Below are 19,492 nucleotides of genomic sequence, written 5' to 3'. Positions count from 1 at the left end.
CATTTTTAGAGTGATTCTATAGCCTTTCTGTAAAACTTTAAAGTAAGAGATAGGCATTAAAACATTTCTTGCTTAGGATGAAATTATAGCCTTTCGTTGTAACTCTTGTTGTACGAGTAAAGCAAAAATATATTAAGTGGAGTAAACCCAACCCGTGAGCAACTTGACGTCTCCAGTACATTGTCAGTGTACCCCGAAAAATTGGTTCAGGTGGTTCTGTCAAACTTACTTATATCGCGAGCATTTCTCGATTATGGCGTAAAAGGTTAAAGAAAAACCTAATTTTGTTTTTATTATTTATTATAACACAATTGCATTACTCATTAGTTATTTTGGTATAGGCTCGTATATATTCAAGCATTACGGGGCTGGGTGCTTAAAATATAGATAACTCGACGTGGTTTGTTTCTGGATTATTCGAAACAAGTATTTATAGGGGTACCAACCCGAGAACAACTTGACATCTGTAGTACGATACCACTGTACCCCGAAATTTTTATTTAATAAGTTTAATTGGTTCTGTCAAACTTGTGATTATCTGAATCATTTTATGAAAAAAGCGAAAACGAAGGTAATGTCCAGTACTAAGTACCGTGACAAAAATCAATCCAAACTAGAATTAATATTAAGAAAGAGGCGGTAGCTGATGACTCTAAGATGACCGACTGAAGGTTGAAGGAGCGATTGCCAAAACAAATCAAATGGCGGAAATTTTACCGACGGTTCATTTTCATCGGTAGCGCTTAAATGTCGTATAACTTGGAAATTTATAAGGACTTCGCAGATAGAATATGTTATGGGAAGAGATGAGAAGTATTAATGGGTGAACTGGGCTGGAAATACAGAGGGGGGAAATTACGTTATTGAATAAATGGGCGCAGGAGATGTTGCTTTTTAAAAAATCTTATAAAAATCTAATGCAAAATGGGTGATTCATCCTTTTCATTTTTAATTTATAGTAAACCCAGGCGAAATATTTCTACAGTTAATCCGATTGTCAAATCCATACAAATGAACCAAAAAAACAACCTCCATTTGAAAACAGACAGGATACTATATTTAAATGAGTGTTTGTACTTTTTATTCTGGAAAAATCTGAATTAGCCGGACTAACGAGATGCTTTCTTTGTGGTAAAAGTTACCTTACACCTTGGGATTCCGCCAGATTTTGGTCCCCACATCTCGTGTATTTTGAATGGAGCCAGGATTGTGATTATCCGCGCTCAATTTCAAATAATTCGTGCCCAACATCGTATAATATGTAAAACACGCAAAAAAAAAAATCGCGAACCAAATTCCTGACGTGTGAGGCTATGTATTGTAAATATGAAATTTTGGGTTGGAAAGTTTCTCGACTTCCCTAACGCAAAAAGATGGAGCAGTTGAAATTATCGTACCGAGGGTTAATTTAAGAATATGAACCGACGATTTTCTGCAGTCAATAAACCCGTTTAAACCGTAAATCATTACGCGCAGTGAACATAAACTATGGGAGTTATTTATTAAATTAAAACGGCACATCTATTTAAATATGTATTCTACAAAACTATCCTTCATTACGAAAATAGCCCCGTTTTGTTCTGATCCAAATGTGAACCATTACGTGTGTTTTAAAAAGAAACTACCTAGTCATGATGGTAGTATCAAATCATCCACAAGTTCCTTTGTTCTCACATCTTATCATTTTATGATAATCAAGTTATGAAACTGTATGATAAAGAATAATCATTAATACAGCTAATAAATTTAACTTTTTAGATTCAACTATTAAAACTGCATAGATCAGTGGGAACTCGTTGTCTAAAATTAAATGGGCGATATATAAAACAAATTTCTTTTTCCAAAGCGACAAATTTCAACATTTTAAGCATTGGAAGTTTTGTTCAGAATCTTTTATTAATTACAATTACCAATTCACCCCATCCATAAGACGCTCCTGTCCGTTGTTTGTTGACAACAAATGACGAAACAAAAAACATGGTTTCTACGGAGGAAAAGTGTGGCGGCAGTGTAGGATGACCCATTGTTTATGTTTCGAAGCGCCATCTGCGATTTGCAAGTGGGTACGCGAAACTAACGCCAAATGTCAAGTTGTGGGGGGGTTGAGTAAACCAAAGGTGTTTAATATGCTGCATGACAAAAAAGGGTTCATAACTGCAACCACCTTCAAGAATATTTAATCGTATATGTATTACGATTAAATATTCTATAATAATTACAATTCGTAATCGCACTTTTCATAAAAATAAGCAAACGATGGTTACTAGCTAAATCTATTTTGTTCCTTCCGTTATCATCATACCGCGAGAATGGGGAAAAAATTTACACGATGCATTGGTATGATAAACATTAAACATGCTTTAATGGCTTTCACCTCGAAGGCTCTACTGTGAACATGGCTAGCGAGATATGCATTATATAATCTGGAAGGAAAAAAATGCATCCGTCAGCTCGATTCTTGCACAACCTAGATGAAAATTGAATCCTGGAAGACCGCTACAAAGGTACTAGACATAAATTGCACACTAACGTACAATAATCTTAACATGTAGCTACAAGAAGATTAATGCCCTCAAGAAAATCGCAAATATATATATGTATACATAACAGTTTTTTTTTTTCATTTTTCTTCCATTATAACAAGAAAAAAACATACTCACATCTCATCAAATCGCTCTTGGCAGGTACAGGAACTGTTTCCGCTGGAAGTCGGCATTAGAAAGAAAGGAAAAAGAAAAAGATGAAAGCCTAATTAGTGATTTCATTTGTTTAGTGCTTGTACAGCTGATCTTTTTACCCCAAGGATTAGTTGGCATTGCTGGATGATACACAAAAACAACATGCATTAAAACGGGTGCAATGTGGGAACGAGTTAGTTTCGATATAAATAGACCCTTTTACCGCTAACCACCATAACATCAAAGACAATATCACGATATTATAATTACCTGCAATGATAAGCTGAAAGCTATTTCGGAACGAATGCTCAATGCAAGCAGCGCATCAGGTTGTAGAATGCCTAGGATAAAGCCACACACAAGTAACTGCACCAGTCGTCCGGACACAATCTCTAATTGAATCCTAATTGAATGGATAAGCGTTTATTCCGCTAGAAAGCATTAAGTCGTGGTTGCGAGCATCCCTCCGAGCTAAAAAACCACAACTCCACAACAGCACACTCGCAGATGCCCGTGGATAAAGGAATAAAATATACGGAAGTGAAAATTTAATTCATAATAAGCAGGACATGAAATAATTAGCGGTTTTTGGAGAGCAAGGCAACCATAAAGCGAGTCATAAAGTAAACCGTTGCAGGCAGATCGTTTATTCATCTGTTTTTTGTTGTTGCTAGTAGAAGCTAAGGGAATTATTGTTTTCGTTTATACTGTTTTAATCGAAAATCGTGTAATATTTGGAAAATCAGAATAAAAAAACTAAATATAATGTAATGAGTTACATAATGTTAGAAACTTTTTGGCTTTCATTGGTGAACGATACGATGGTAAAAGTAGAAGGGAACTTCTTGACAAGTGTGATGAAGAACATGTAGAATATTTGCTTGCGTATATCAGCAGTGACTTGTGAAAATGATAAATTCATTCTCTCCCAACGAGGACCGATTCTCATACAAGTATTTAAAAATGTTTATGGATTGCGGACAGTTTCTGAAGTTCTCCTACTCACAAATTTGCCCATAGACTCACAAGAACAAGTTTGTGAATAGGGGGAATCCACTGAATAAACTTCTCCGTCGGAGCCAGTAGTAGACTATGTCTACTAGACTAAAAAATAGTTGTATAAGGTTTATCAACATAAATAAAAACAAGCCTTCAGGGTAGGTGATTGTACTTTTGAAAATTAAACTTTGATATGTGCCACCCTTAATCACAACCGATTAAATCTAAATTTGCCAGAGAATGTTTTCGTGATTCACTTTTTTCCATACACGCAATTGCAAACTTATGTGAAGCGTACTCCATGATAAAGAATAAAATTTTATCTACGTGTCATTATCCAGAATACGGACAAACCTTTCACATTACCTCAAGATACTCATTACTCGCTGATGCTTTGCCACCAACCCTAATCAAACTTCCAGTATGTTTCTTCCCACGTAGAAATAATTGGTTTAGGGTCATTTGGCCGAATGCCGTTTGGCCGAATGTCGTTTGACCGAATGCCATTTGGCCGAAAGGGTCATTTGGCCGAACGCCATTTGGCCGAATGCCGTTTGGCCGAATAGTTGAAATACGCTTTCTTACGAAGTGAGAAGTGAGAAGCAAGAAAGAAGAAGGTAGAAGGAAGAGAGAAGGAGGAAGAAGGAAAAACGAAGAAAGAAAAAGGAAGAAGGAAGAAGAAAGAAGGAAGAAGAAATAATAAAGAAGGAAGAAGAAAGAAGGAAGAAGAAAGAAGGAAGAAGAAAGAAGGAAGAAGAAAGAAGGAAGAAGAAAGAAGGAAGAAGGAAAAAGGAAGACGAAAGAAGGAATAAGGAAGAAGGAAGAAAGAAGAAGGAAGAAGGAAGAAGGAAGAGGAAAGAAGAAAGAAGGAGGGAGAAGGAAGAAGGAAGAAGGAAGAAGGAAGAAGGAAGAGGAAGAAGGAAGAAGCAAAAAGGAAGAAGGAAGAAGGAAGAAGAAAGAAGGACGAAGAAAGAAGGAAGAAGGAAGAAGAAGGAAGAAGGAAGAAGAAGGAAGAAGAAGGAAGAGGAAGGAAGAAAAACTAAGGAAGAAAGAAGTGGAAAAAAGGACGAAGAAAGCAGAAAGAAGGAAGAAGAAAGAAGGAAGAAGAAAGAAGGAAGAAGGAAGAAGGGAGAAGGAAGAAGGAGGAAGAGGAAGGAAGAAAAACTAAGGAATAAAGAAGAGGAAAGAAGGACGAAGAAAGCAGAAAGAAGGAAGAGGAAGGAAGAAAAACTAAGGAAGAAAGAAGAGGAAAGAAGGACGAAGAAAGCAGAAAGAATGAAGAAGGAAGAAGGAAGAAGGAAGAAGGAAGAAGGAAGAAGGAAGAAGGAAGAAGGAAGAAAGAAGAAGGAAGAAGGAAGAAGAAAGAAGAAAGAAGGAAAAACGAAGACGAAAGAAGAAAGAAGGAAGAAGGAAGAAGAAAGATGGTAGAAGGAATAAGGAAGAACAAAAAAAAAAGAAGGAAGGAATAAGGAAGAAGAAAAAAAGAAGTCGAAAGAAGAAAGAAGGAAGAAGGAAGAAAGAAGGAAGAAGGAAGAAAGAAGAAGGACGAAGGAAGAAGGAAGAGGAAGGAAGAAAAACTAGGACAGAAAGAAGAGGAAAGAAGGACGAAGGAAGAAGGAAGAGGAAGGAATAAAAACTAAGGAAGAAAGAAGAGGAAAGAAGGACGAAGGAAGAAGGATGAAGGAAGGAGGAAGAAGGAAAAAGGAAGAGGAAAAAGGAAAAACTAAGGAAAAAAGAAGAGGAAAGAAGGACGAAGAAAGCAGAAAGAAGGAAGAAGGAAGAAGAAAGATGGTAGAAGGAAGAAGGAAGAAGAAGGAATTAAGAAGGAGGAAAGAAGAAGGAAGAAGAAAGGAAGGAAGACGAAAGAAGAAAGAAAGGAAGGAAGACGAAAGAAGAAAGAAAGAAGAAGGAAGAAGGAAGAAGGAAGAAGAAAGAAGGAAGAAAGAAGAAGGAAGAAGGAAGAAGGAAGAAGGAAGAAGGAAGAAGGAAAAAGGAAGAAGGAAGAAGGAAGAAGGAAGAAGGAAGAAGGAAGAAGGAAGAAGGAAGAAGGAAGAAGGAAGAAGGAAGAAGGAAGAAAGAAGATAGAAGATAGAGGATAGAAAAAAGAAGAAAGAAGGATAAGGAATGAGGAGGAAGGAAGAAAGAAGAAGGACTACTCGTAAACTTAGGTCAATTGTTTTAAACTATTCGGCCAAACGGCATTCGGCCAAACGACCCGTTCGGCCAAACGGCATTCGGCCAAATGGCGTTCGGCCAAACGACATTCGGCCAAACGGCATTCGGCCAAATGGCCTGACACCAAATAATTTGTCTTACACCATGATTATAATACAACCTTTGCTTACCTATATTTTACTTGGGCCAACTTGAACCCAGGAGGGGTATAAAGTGTGATTTATGAGAAACACAAAAGTTATCTAGGCGCAATTTACCACTTTTTGGTTGCTTTTTGGAAAGATATATTGCGTGTTGAAGTTATGTGGTCATAAGCTCACTGGCACTTCGATATGCTATACGTAGCAAGAACCAAAGCTCGATTGACATAATGAAGGGGTCGAATTTACATATTTTGGTGCATGCATAAAAGTTTAGAGTGGAATTAATAATTTCACTAAGAATATATCCTAAATAATTCGGCTAGTAATGATGCTATCTTACGTATGGCAAGTATTATTCTATCACAAAATCATCTTTGAAGAGAATATATAGCCATTTCGTTACACCTTGGTGTACGAGAAAGGCAAAAAAAATAGTTCATATTCAAGTTTTTATCGGACATTAAACTTAAAAGTCACTTTTTTCAAGATGGGATTTTTTTATTTTTGTTTGTATGATTGCGGACCTTTGATTTGTTTTTGTACTATTGAATAAACAAATACTGCAATGCTTGTAATAATTCAATTGTACTGCCATTCCCTACAATAAAGCTATGATATCAGGGATTGAATCCAAAAGACAATGAAAAAATCTCTCACTTATCATCCCTGTATACATGTACGATATGTGGCATTCCGTGAGAGACTTTTTAAGCAAGCTGGCATGATAAAATTAATAATCATTAGTCAACAGTGTTTAACTCCCTTTTTTCGCTGAATTCAGTCATGTATTCAGATTTTTTGTAACACGTCCGGTTTTTGAGAAAAACGGATTTTAATTCACAAAGTTTGAATTTTGTAGAATGGGCTTTGTAGAAGACATGTGAGTTTATGAATTTTATTTGGTACGTTCATTTGTTGTGAAAAAAGGAATTTATTTCACAAAAGTACGAGTTTTCATTGAAATTTGGTTTTTCTCCTCTGTAAAGCTGAATTTTGGATCCTCACTTTGAGAATAAAGTTTGAATTTTTTAGAATGGGCCTTGTGTGCATGTGGGTTGTTAAATTTCATTTGGCACGTACATTTTCTGTGAAAAAAATCCGAAATTCATAACTTGTCATACTTGTCATAAGACGAGTTTGTGCCTTCCCATTTAATTCCACCACTTGATTGTACCTTTTACCTGTAGCTTAATTAGTAATTGCCTAGACGAAGTTTTAAAACTGGCTTTTTTCAGTAGTGCTTTATGCATCATCCCCACCTAACGCATTGTTTACGTTTTGGAAAATAAATCTTTGAGAGTATCGCATTGCGAGAGCAACACAACTGTCATGGTTTCTACTACATAGCAGTAAATCTCAAAATTACGCGGCAGTCAATAATTAACATATGCAATTTATTTGAAAGCACAAAATGAGGGCTAGAACATGTAGCCTTTTTGCAATTGCATTTTTCTAAACTTCTTCATTTGCAAATATGCTAAATATTTGGGAAAAAAAATATATGAATCATATAATAATATTTTCGTTAGTATGTCCCTGTTAAGCGTGCTATTGGGGGAATCGCACCTTCACAGTCAGTGTGGTAGTATCCTACCTACATGCAACCAATTAGAATCCACGCTCAATAGGATGTTTTGATTTTCTCCATTTGTTTGCATGCTGCCTTTCTTCAACGCAAGCAAAATGGATTGCAATAAAAACAACAACCCATATTTATCTTTCGCATGTTCGAAATCAACAATCATCACAATCGGCTGAAAAAACATCCACCTGATAGAGACAATGGTGTCGACATTTAGTGCATTTCGCTCGAGACTTTCGCTGGTTTAAATGAGATATTGTGGACATTCATCGTCGTTTTTTGCTGAGTTGCGTCAAAACCAAAAGTAAGCAAGCTTGCTTGTTGAAATTAGATCTGGTTGGAAATGCAATATTATAACGATAAATGTGCTCAACCGTAGCATATTGGGCTAAGGTTTTAGTCGTATACCCTAGTTGCAAATTAACATTTTTAAATTTTCATAAACTCATACTGGCTATAGGCTGAGTATATACTCAGATCTCTATTTTGATCGTGCTTGAAAATTGAGTGAATTTTTAAAATGCAGTTTAAGTTTGAAAAAAAAATTTGGCTACAACTTTTAAAATTGTGGACCAATCTAGCTCATTGTCTGTACCATGGCTGACAATAGTCATTCTCGTCGTATGAAGAAAGCGAAACAAATATAGTCTTTGTCATAACATGACACGACGCAACACCTATTCGGTTTCTTTGCGCCACATGCCTACCATGAAGATAGTCACGCAGCCAAAAGTTATGACGATTTATGATGATCCTGTGCCAATCGCTTCCAGTCGCCCTAAACATTGGGCGCCCTCAGGTCCTCTTAACTGCAAACAGCCATCGTGTACGCGGCCTTCCACGAAGCCTGTGACATCTTCCGGGTTCTCTACTAAAAAATATCTTCGCTTGACATTCTTCCGGCATACGAACAACGTGTCCAGCCCACCGTAGTATGCCGTGTTGTGTAAGTTAAATAATATCCAGCCCTTTATACACCTGGTACAACTCGGTGGTCTAGTGGCTACCGCTTCTGCCTTATAAGCAGGAGGTCGTGGGTTCAATTCCAGGCTCGCCCCTTTCCTACTTTGTATTTCTATCTTAGTTCTTTCTGTATTTCACGTTCTACCAAAACGATTCCTACTGTTATAACCTTCCACACAATCCCAAAACCTCCCGTGGCACCTATGAGAGGTCGTAGAGTTCTCTGCATCTTTCTTAAGTAGGTGTCCAACTAACCATCCTTCCCCTTCCTCAGCATTCGCAAGGACGTGGCCAGGACAGATCTCGACTATTGGGAGGGTGCATTGATTCCATCTAAGAGTTAGTGATTAGTCCCAAATCAATATCTGTGGTAACGGATGAAAGTGATGCTACTCTCATACAATAGTCTTGGCTTGTACCACCTACGAATTTGTGCGAATTGCTCAATGCTAATGCTAATGCTAATGCTTTATACACCTGGTACAACTCGTGATTCATGAGACGCCGCCAGATACCGTTCTCTTGTTTACCGCCCAGCAGGGAATCAATTTTTCTTGGATGCGCATGCGAAATAAGCGACAAAAGAGAACCATCGACAAAGCTTTGCTTTTGTCGGAAATAATAATGACAAAGATCCGTAAAATTTTGTCAGCAACAAAAAAGAAGACAATTTTGTTGCTAACTTTTTATCCCGTTATTTTGCATTATCTCTACGGCAAATTTTGGTTTTATAATATCGTAGTTTTTGCTTTTATGGAATTATTCTAACTTACTCTGATTACAATAATAGCATCATATTCTCGGAAATGTCCGAGCATGCAAGACAAATGATTCTTGTCATGTTGTGTTCGGGTTCTGATAAAGGCTTGTTGCGATGTGCGTTTGTCAGTAACAAACTCATGACAAAGGGTATATTGTTAGGCGTTGCTCGAATATTGATTCCCTGCCGCCGAGTATTGTCCGCAGAACCTTACGCTCAAACACTCCGAAATATCTCCGATCAGCCTCCATGTTTCCTGGCCGTATAAAGCCACAGGAAGAATCAGAGTAGTATACAGCGCGAATTTTGTCTTTGTTTGCAGACTACGGGACTTAAGCTGGTTACGAAGTCCATAATAAGCCCTAATTGCAGCTGCAATACGCCTTTTCGCGGGTAACATCATTATCGCACGTCACTAATGTTCCAAGATACACAAATTCTTCTACCACTTCAAACCACAGTCGAATGCAACTTGTTGTGAACAAATCGGTTATGGGTAAGTGCCCAAAAAGTGAGCTAGACTCTTTTGCGCACAGACACACATACACACGCACAGACATTACCTCAATTCTTCGAACTGAGTGTCCGATCCTTCTATAAAAAGTTTGGTTTTGGAGCCAATATATAGCCTTTACTCGTACTTAGTCTACGAGAGAGGTAAAAAGTTTTAGAAGAAGCCATTTTTGGCTTATTTTTTAAACACTGACTATTTACAAGAACGACGGCACTTCTCCGACATTATCGACGTCAGGACATATCGTGGCACTAACATCGACTCTGACCACTATCTGGTGATGGTTAAACTGCGCCCAAAACTATCCGTCATCAACAATGTTCGGTACCGACGACCGCCGCGGTACGACCTAGAGCGACTGAAGCAACCTGATGTCGCAACTGCATACGCGCAGCATCTCGAGGCAGCGTTGCCGGAAGAGGGTGAGCTCGATGGGGCCCCTCTTGAGGACTGCTGGAATACAGTTAAAGCTGCTATTAACGACGCAGGGGAGAATAACGTCGGGTAAATGGGACGAAGTCGACGGAACGATTGGTTCGACGAAGAGTGTAGACAGATTCTAGAGGAGAAGGACGCAGCGCAGGCGGTCGTGCTGCAGCAAGGCACCCGGCAGAACGTGGAACGCTATAGACGGAAGCGGAGACGGCAGACCAGCCTTTTTCAGGAGAAGAAACGCCGCCTGGAAGAAGCGGAGTGCGAGGAGATGGAACAGCTGTGCCGTTCTCAAGAAACACGCAAGTTCTATCAGAAGCTCAACGCATCCCGCAAAGACTTCGTGCCGCGAGCCGAAATGTGCCGGGATAAGGATGGGAGCATCTTGTCGGACGAACGTGTGGTGATCGAAAGGTGGAAGCAGCACTACGAGGAACATCTGAATGGCGCTGAGAGTTCAGGCAGTGAAAGTCAAGGCAGCGGAGGAGATGACTACGTCAGTTCAGCGGACGATGGAAGCCAACCAGCCCCCACCTTGAGGGAAGTTAAGGATGCCATTCAACAGCTAAAGACCAATAAAGCAGCTGGTAAGGATGGTATTGGAGCTGAGCTCATCAAGATGGGCCCGGAAAAGCTGGCCACTTGCCTGCACAAACTGATAGTCAGAATCTGGGAAACCGAACAGCTACCGGAGGAGTGGAAGGAAGGGGTTATATGCCCCATCTACAAGAAAGGCGACCTACTGGAGTATGAGAACTTTCGAGCGATCACCATCCTTAATGCCGCCTACAAAGTGATATCCCGAATCATCTTCCGTCGTCTGTCACCATTAGTGAACGAGTTCGTGGGAAGTTACCAAGCCGGCTTCGTTGACGGCCGCTCGACAACGGACCAGATCTTTACTGTACGGCAAATCCTTCAAAAATGCCGTGAATACCAGGTCCCAACGCACCATCTGTTCGTTGATTTCAAGGCGGCATACGACAGTATAGACCGCATAGAGCTATGGAAAATTATGGACGAGAACAGCTTCCCTGGGAAGCTTACCAGACTGATCAAAGCAACGGTGGATGGTGTGCAAAACTGTGTGAAGATTTCGGGCGAATACTCCAGTTCGTTCGAATCGCGCCGGGGACTAAGACAAGGTGATGGACTTTCGTGCCTGTTGTTCAACATTGCGCTAGAAGGTGTCATGCGGAGAGCCGGGTGTAACAGCCGGGGTTCGATTTTCAACAGATCCAGTCAATTTATTTGTTTCGCGGATGACATGGACATTGTCCGCCGAACATTTGCAAAGGTGGCAGAACTGTACACCCGCCTGAAACGTGAAGCAACAAAAGTTGGACTGGTGGTGAATACGTCAAAGACAAAGTACATGCTTGTGGGCGGAACCGAGCGCGACAGGGCCCGCCTGGGAAGCAGTGTTACGAGGAATTCGTCTACCTCGGATCCTTGCTAATAGCTGACAACAACGTTAGTCGTGAAATACGAAGGCGCATCATCTGTGGAAGTCGGGCCTACTACGGGCTCCAGAAGAAACTGCGATCGAAAAAGATTCGCCACCGCATCAAATGTGTCATGTACAAGACGCTTATAAGACCGGTTGTCCTCTACGGACATGAAACATGGACAATGCTCGAGGAGGACTTGCAAGCACTCGGAGTATTCGAGAGACGGGTGCTTAGGACCATCTTTGGCGGTGTGCAAGAAGACGGTGTGTGGCGGCCAATGAACCATGAGCTCGCCCAACTCTACGTCGAACTCAGTATCCAGAAGGTAGCTAAAGCCGGAAGGGTACGATGGGCAGGACATGTTGCAAGAATGCTGGACAGCAACCCTGCAAAGATGGTGTTCGCTTCCGATCCGGCAGGTACGAGACGGCGTGGAGCGCAGCGAGCGAGATGGGCAGACCAGGTGCAAAACGACTTGGCGAGCGTGGGGCGTATCCGAGGATGGAGAGATGCGGCCTCGAACCGTGCATTGTGGCGTCAAATGTTGATTCAGTGTTATCTGTTTAGATGTTAACTAAATAAATGAATGAATGAATTTACAAGAAAACACATGTATTTGTTTTGTATTTTTTCCTAAGTATTACCGTTTTCGAGATATTTCAATTTTAATTTTCAAAAACTGAAAAAAAGTTTGTATTTCGCTCTTTTTAAAACTTATTCGCGATTCTCCATTACCAATACTAAGTTTCCCGATTCGTACATTTTTTCAACTTTATTTACGTGATTTTTCATCTCTTAAAAATAATTTCATAACCGTCCGATTCGTACATGAAATGGTCAAAATTTATACATCAACAGCAATTTAACACCTTATGTAGGGGCGGAAACGAAATCTGTAAACAAGCATTAGACTAGAACCCACCGGGACATCGCAGCAGAGGCAGACTCAGAGGTTCATGGCGGCGCAGCTACATTAAAGAAATGAGAGAAGTCGACCAAAATATAACCTGAATGTAAATCGTTCAAGTCGGACATTTCCACCACACGGTCAGGACCCATCAATAATTTAATTCACTGCACATTTTCACAGTTAGAATCTCTTTCAGTGAATTTCTAGTCATTATCAGGAATACGACACATTTCGGAAAGGCATGTTTTTACGCAAATCAGTATGAGAATTACTTAAAATTATGCAGTGCTTGTTCTAATTGTTCTTCCCGGTATTCGTTTGGTATTTTCGTCTGGCATTAGCTCGGGAATTTCTCCTGGAATTAGTTTGAAAAGTTCTCCAGAGGCTCCTCCAGGATTTTTACGGGAGTTCTTCATTAAACTCTTCCTACTTCTAGATTTTGATCGGGGGTTTCTTTGGTGACTCCTCCGGGAATTGATTCGGGAGTTCCACCAAGGGAATTTCTTAGCGATTTTCTTTTCTCCAGAAACACTTCCAAAAGTTTCTAGAGAGATTCCTTCGCCGGTTTCTTCAGGAATTTATTCATGAATTCTTCTGGAAACTCCTCTAGGAACTTCTCACAAGGGTTCTACAGAGATTCTTCCTTGAGAAATTTCCGAATGATTTCCTAGATGAGTTTGGAAGATTTGTTGGAGGTATTCCTTCAGTTTTTTAATTCTCGAATTCGTTTTCTAATTCTAAATTTCAAAAACAGTCCAAGACGAATTAAGTACTCTCCATTTAATTCCACCAGTTAATTTTCGTTATCTTCGCAGATACGTATTTCGACCACAACTGTGTGGTCGTCTTCAGTGTCTCGTACTTGACTCGACTTGACTCGACGAGTACGAGACACCGAAGACGACCACACAGTTGTGGTCGAAATACGTATCTGCAAAGATAACGAAAATTAACTGGTGGAATTAAATTGAGAGTACTTAATTCGTCTTAGACGGTTGAATACATTCCACTAAAAGAGCTTTATAAATTTTTCTTCAAAAACAGTTCCTAAGGAAATTTTGGGAGTAATTCTTTAAGGAAAAAGAATTTCCTGTGGGAACTCCTGGAGAAGTTTCTAAAAAAACATACTGTGACATTCCTGGGAGAATTTCCGGATTAATTTCTGAAAAAGGCATATTATTTCACATAGGCCCATTAACTACCTAAAACATTGGCGAAGACACCAAACGATAGACCAAACAATTTTCGAATTAAAATTTCTTAAAAGTTGACTAGCTTGAGCTTGAGCTTGATTGACTGCTCGTAGTTGCTACTCCATTATGACCAGATCAGCTATTCTTGCACAGGGAACCAACAGATGTTTGCTTGGGACTAGCACACATCTTCAATGTGCAAGTACTGGTGATCTCATTTGTTAGGTCATACTGGCGCCTGCCACGTCAGAATGCAAGTCAATGTAGGGAAGGGGTGGAAATGATGATGCAATCACTCGCCCACTGCAAGCCGAATATACCTCTGCACTTGCCACGAGTTCATGCGGAATTTGTTGGAATTTCTGGGTTAGGTTGGAGAGGCAGAGGGTCCGTCTTGGTTAACGAGCTGCCAATGTGATAGATAGGAGAAGGTAACTGATGGAATTTCTAATTGGATGTAGGAAACGAGCTCTATAGTTCATTTCCAATTCTAGCAGATTACTGTTAGAATACTCAAGTTGAAGGTATAGGAATAGTAATGGAAACGGTATGGAAGTCCATTTCCAGTTCTAGCGATTGCTAGAACATGAGAAATAAAGAGAAAGATACAAAGTAGGAGAATGGAACGGACCTGGGATTGAACCCACGACCTCCTGCGTATGAGGCAGAAGCAGTAGCCATATGACTACCAAGCCCGCTATTAAAATTTCTTAAAAGTTGACTAGAGTCAAAATGGAAAATCAATTATGCAAATTATCTTTTTTTGTGGTAACAAAAAACGCATTATGCAAAATTTCAAGCAAATAAAAAAAACCTCTACCCTTTACCAACACACAGATTTCAATGTCAAATAACAATCGACTCATCTTGACGAAATGAGCAAATGTCTGACTGTACATGCGTTGCGTTGCGTTGTAACGGAGTATTTCGTAGATTGCATACTGATAGTTGTCATGTATATTCTTTACCTTTCTTACCCCAATTGCTTATGGATTTCCATTTGGGATTCAATGGAAATCCAATTGGGGGTCCAAAATGATAAAACATGAAAGCTATCATTGCCTGCCACGCCCATCTTCTCCGTTACTAGGAAAGGGAAGGAAATGATGATATGACATCTACTAAATGTCTGACTGTACAATGTACATGTGTATACAAAAATTAAGAAAAGCAAAGGACAACGTTTAACATAGTAATTCTTCTTAAATTTTCTCATCACAAGTCACCCCAGACGAGGACAAAACCTATGAATTTAAACCCAAGTATTGCGTTTTTAAGAAAGTTTTTAAGTTTTTAAGAAAGTGTTGTATTGAACCAAACAAATACTGGCTGTGCATGTGCTAAGACAAGACAAGACAGGACAAGTGTTGTATTGAGCCAAACAAAGGTTGGAGTGTTGTCTAATTATGAGAAGGGCAGCATCACTATTAGGTGAATTAATTAGAGTTTTTCCAATGCTTTCACATATGACATGAAACGGGATCATTCTGTTATAAACTGACAAACTGCATATCGTTTCGAATAGTGCTGACATCAAACGAACCTGAAAAATGCAAAATAATTGTTTTTCACACAAGCAAAAACGGAGAGTATGATACAACAATTCACCCAGAAATGAAAAGCATCACCACAACTTTATCCCTGTCATGAATATGTCCCACGTGTCAGTTTTTTCTCCGCACATTCCGGAGACCAAAAATAGCAGCAGGATGGCTCGCACCAGAAAAGCCACGGTAGCACCGTGCGCAAATTCACATTTTAATATCTTATGTATTGTGGGTTAAGGATCGAGAATATCTCCCCCATCTAAGTTTCTAGTGTAAACACGGTTCTGGAAAGTTGAATTACAAACAACTTGATGCTTTTCAGCGCGTCACCACACCGCTTGGAAAACTTGTGCCGTAAGAAGTCCTTGCCAACATCGTCGCTCGTGGCAAGAGTTATGCCAACTGTATCGACCGCGTTACAGTTTCCAGTCACGTAGCGGTCATTACGCGATGTAAGTGAATGCTAAGCAAAACACAATTCTTTAGTGATGAACTTCATTTCGTTGCTCCTATTTTGAGAATGAAATAAGGCAAAAAGCTGGTTCAGCGGGTTGATGAAGGACTGGAATATGAATTTATTTGAAACTTCTTAGGTTATTGCAACATTGTACGCACTAGTTGTATTATTTATATCCAATACAAAATTCTGATGACGATAATTATAACAAAACTATGCGATTTCATCATGAAATGCAAGTTTGGTAACGGTCTGATTATCATTTCACCCTAATAAATCAAACTCAAATCCATCAACTATTCAAGTTTTACAATTTCCCAACATATGTTTGGGAAATTTATCTTTATCATATTGGGAATGTTATACCAACAAATAAAGAAAGAAGGGAAAGAATATTTTATTGGAATTTTATTACTTGAATTCTAATTCTTTGTTGAGAGTTAATTTTGCTAGCATTTTCACAGGTTCGCTTCAGCATACTGATAAATATTTTATCTTTGGTCATTAAATAATGGCAACTGAAATGCATTCTAACACAAGATTAAACATTGCTTTGGTTCGTAACTAGAACCAATAAAACAATTTACTTCACTGCATTAACATAAACAGAGAGAAGGTTACTGGTGCAAACTATTTAGTTAGCTTTTATTCGAATCACATCCAACCCGATACATGCTAGATAGAGCTGGTCAGCGATGCGTCAGTAATTAACGCACGGTCAGTGTTAAATCAAACCGGAATAAGTGGAAAATCATGAAAACACGAATAAAGTTTTTTGTTCCCATTGGGTGGTATAGAACACACCTGTAAAAATCTAAATGCAGAAATTATCTAATCCTGGCTCTTCCTCTAGTCCGATCTGACTCCGCACCGACCGAAAGTAAAATCAATATTTATCCAGTATGCAAACCACTGAACTCATCAGAAGCCGGAGCCTGGTTGTGTATGTGTTCCATTTAAAGTCTGCATCGTTCCATCAACTGGTAAACATTCCGAAAGGACCCTGCTGTTATGGTTGTTTAGGGGGAAGGATGTACAAAATGAATCGTTAATTTTAATTATTACAAAAATGTCAAAATACAATATTAATTTGATAGCTTTATAGAAAATAACTAGAATTCGATCATCCGTTTCCGGCGGTTCAATATATTCGATGGAGGCGCATGGTGAAATATAGTTTTATCTATACAAAATACAATTTATTCATAAAAAGGTTTTCTATTTTAATATTTTTCGAATGGCTCTAAAGTATTTGTTTTAATTTGTTTCACGAGTGCAATTGAATCCATAGTCCCGTATTTGAAAATGTACCACCACCGAGGAGCAGGAATTGTGGGATGCTTAGTAGTAGCATACTTCCCGGTATTAGCTCGGTCCATAGCATCAAAATTTCCCCGTCGCTTTTGGCTGCTGATGAGTAGCGGGGGAAAAGGGTCTTGCGTCAGGCAGTATTCAGAGTAGTGTGAACGTTACAATGGGAGGATGTGAACGGGCAACCCATGTCCCATAGCCATCCGCCTCCGCATGACGACGAGAAACACTTCTGGATGAAGCAATAAACGGGCGGCTCGTTTATGTCGAAGAAATGAAGACGGCATTGTGACCTTTGCATTGTTGAGGCATTGAGGGTGATGTTACTTCCGGCTTGGGGCTTGTGGCAAGGGAAATTAAAACGGGCAGGTGTTTTGGTTCAGAACAGTTTGCTTATACTGTTCTGCTGTACACTTTGGGGAGCAAGTTCCTATTAGGAAAATTATAATTCCCTTTATGAACGCAAATTGCCGTTGAGACATGTGTCAACCGACGAGGAGCAATTTGTTGATGTCATGTCGGTATAATGCTCAGCTTTTGCTCCGAAATCCATGCTTCAATCTGGTGTTATACGATTGTAATGTAATTGACGAGGCAGTAAAAATTATTCATGCAGCTAGCATTAGCATTGTTACGGCATGTTTAGCAGTGATTTTTCCAATTTTTGTTCAGGGGGTGCACTGCCGTTCTACGCATAATTGTCCCATGTTACCTTTGATGAAAAATCTCAAACTCGAGTCAATTTGTCCCACTGAAAAATGAAGTTGTTGTTTGATGATAATAGAGACTGAAACCCGTTTGAATAAATAGTGATTCATTTTATGTCCTGGAAAAGTTCTGCCTATGCTCATAACATCCCAAAAATGTTTGTTAAATTTAAAAATCTAATCGAACCTGAAATTTAGTGGGACAAATTGACTCGAGTTTGGATTTTTTCATCAAAGGTAACATGGGACAATTATGTGTAGAACGGCAGTGCAGTTCTTATTTCTTTTGTAGTATTATCTTCGTTCTTAGTGCAAAAGTGCATGTCTTGTTACATATTAGTGTGGCATTAAAAAAGCAATTAAATTCTGAATTATGAACACTATCTTTGTTATTTTTCTACAGAAGCTTCGGACAGTATTGAATGCCACTTTCTCAGAGACTAACGTGGCACTACTGAATGGTCGTAGAATTGGAACTTATCTCTGTGAAACCAAGGTTGATTCATTACAATAATAATAAATACTGCTCTTATTTGGAATAAAATTGAAGCCAATAATACTCTTGTACTGCTTCCAGGGTTCCAGTGTTCAGATCTCAATTATCGAGCCCTCTCGTGCCTAAATCTTTGTTGGAATGCATCACGCTTATTTTTTTCATGCAAAATGATATCATTACACTCGGCTGCTAAAACAAACTTTTCAAGCAAAGTTAATTGCCTGTTTTCCCGGTTTTGGTCACCCAACATGGACATTAATTACAATGTGTGAAAACATGATGTTCATGCACAGCAAGTGAGGGAGTTAACAATTTCCTTCGGTGCGTTTTAAACCCATGACCCTCAGTACGTTTAACTGATGCTTTCTCCAACTAAACAACAAAGGACCTCTGTCGGCCTGCGCAACAAAGCTGGCTGATGAATCCTTATTCCCAACACCGGACATAGGATCCAGCACTCGCAATCTTTTTAATGACCAAGTTTCCAAGCTAAGTTGATAGTCGGATATACACCAAAACATACATTTATAAACGCCGAGTGTACTTCATACTTTATGGTGAATTTGTGCTGAGTACACAAATTTTAAATGAGTAGTAAGCTGTGCACTTATATTGCATACATACATAATGATAAAACATTCTTCTTAAACAGCACATTGCTTTGAAATTGGAAAAACTTTACAAGTTATCCCATGTTTCATGGTATCACTAGTCGATTGTTTCATTAATGTTGGTATCGATATGAAGTGAAAAATAAGTCGGCTTTTTACGGTCGATTGTTGTGAGCTGATCGATTGAAACCAGCTGAGCATAGCAGAGGTTTCTCGTCACACCCCAATAAAAAGGAAAAAAAAGTGAAATCCCATGAAACCTGAAGGCTTACATGCCAGTTATTTGTCCACCTGTGGCAAATATATGCATGGATAACTTTCGATGGTTGTTTGATTTTGGGTATGGTTGTGAAATATCATAAAGTTTTGACGTTCCAAAAAACTTGCTTTTCATGGTTCTTTTATCAGTGATTTGGCGGAATATATCCAATTCATGCATCATGCACCTCTAGGCCGATGTATTATTTGCTGCTAGTTGTTGGCGAAATTGTTCATATAGTGTTTAGGCAGCCTATGTTGATAGCCGAGGAAATTGCATCGGGAGCAATCGAAAGGCGGAGCCC

General features: G+C 39.3%; 1 protein-coding gene across 2 annotated transcripts in view; it reads right to left on the bottom strand.

The window, feature by feature from the left end:
* LOC134212921 (transmembrane protein 65) overlaps nt 1-19,492 on the bottom strand; it is a 101,691-nt gene that overhangs the window by 49,451 nt on the left and 32,748 nt on the right. For both annotated transcript variants that reach the window (XM_062691258.1, XM_062691259.1), the window contains one exon: nt 2,661-2,702. In XM_062691258.1, the coding sequence (XP_062547242.1) occupies nt 2,661-2,702 (42 nt within the window). The remainder of the gene's footprint in view (nt 1-2,660; nt 2,703-19,492) is intronic.

The sequence above is a fragment of the Armigeres subalbatus genome, chromosome 2 (genome assembly GCF_024139115.2).
Source record: "Armigeres subalbatus isolate Guangzhou_Male chromosome 2, GZ_Asu_2, whole genome shotgun sequence".
Classification (NCBI taxonomy): Eukaryota; Metazoa; Arthropoda; class Insecta; order Diptera; family Culicidae; genus Armigeres; species Armigeres subalbatus.
The sequence above is the reverse complement of the archived record's forward strand: the minus strand, read 5'-3'. Positions and strand labels throughout refer to the sequence as shown.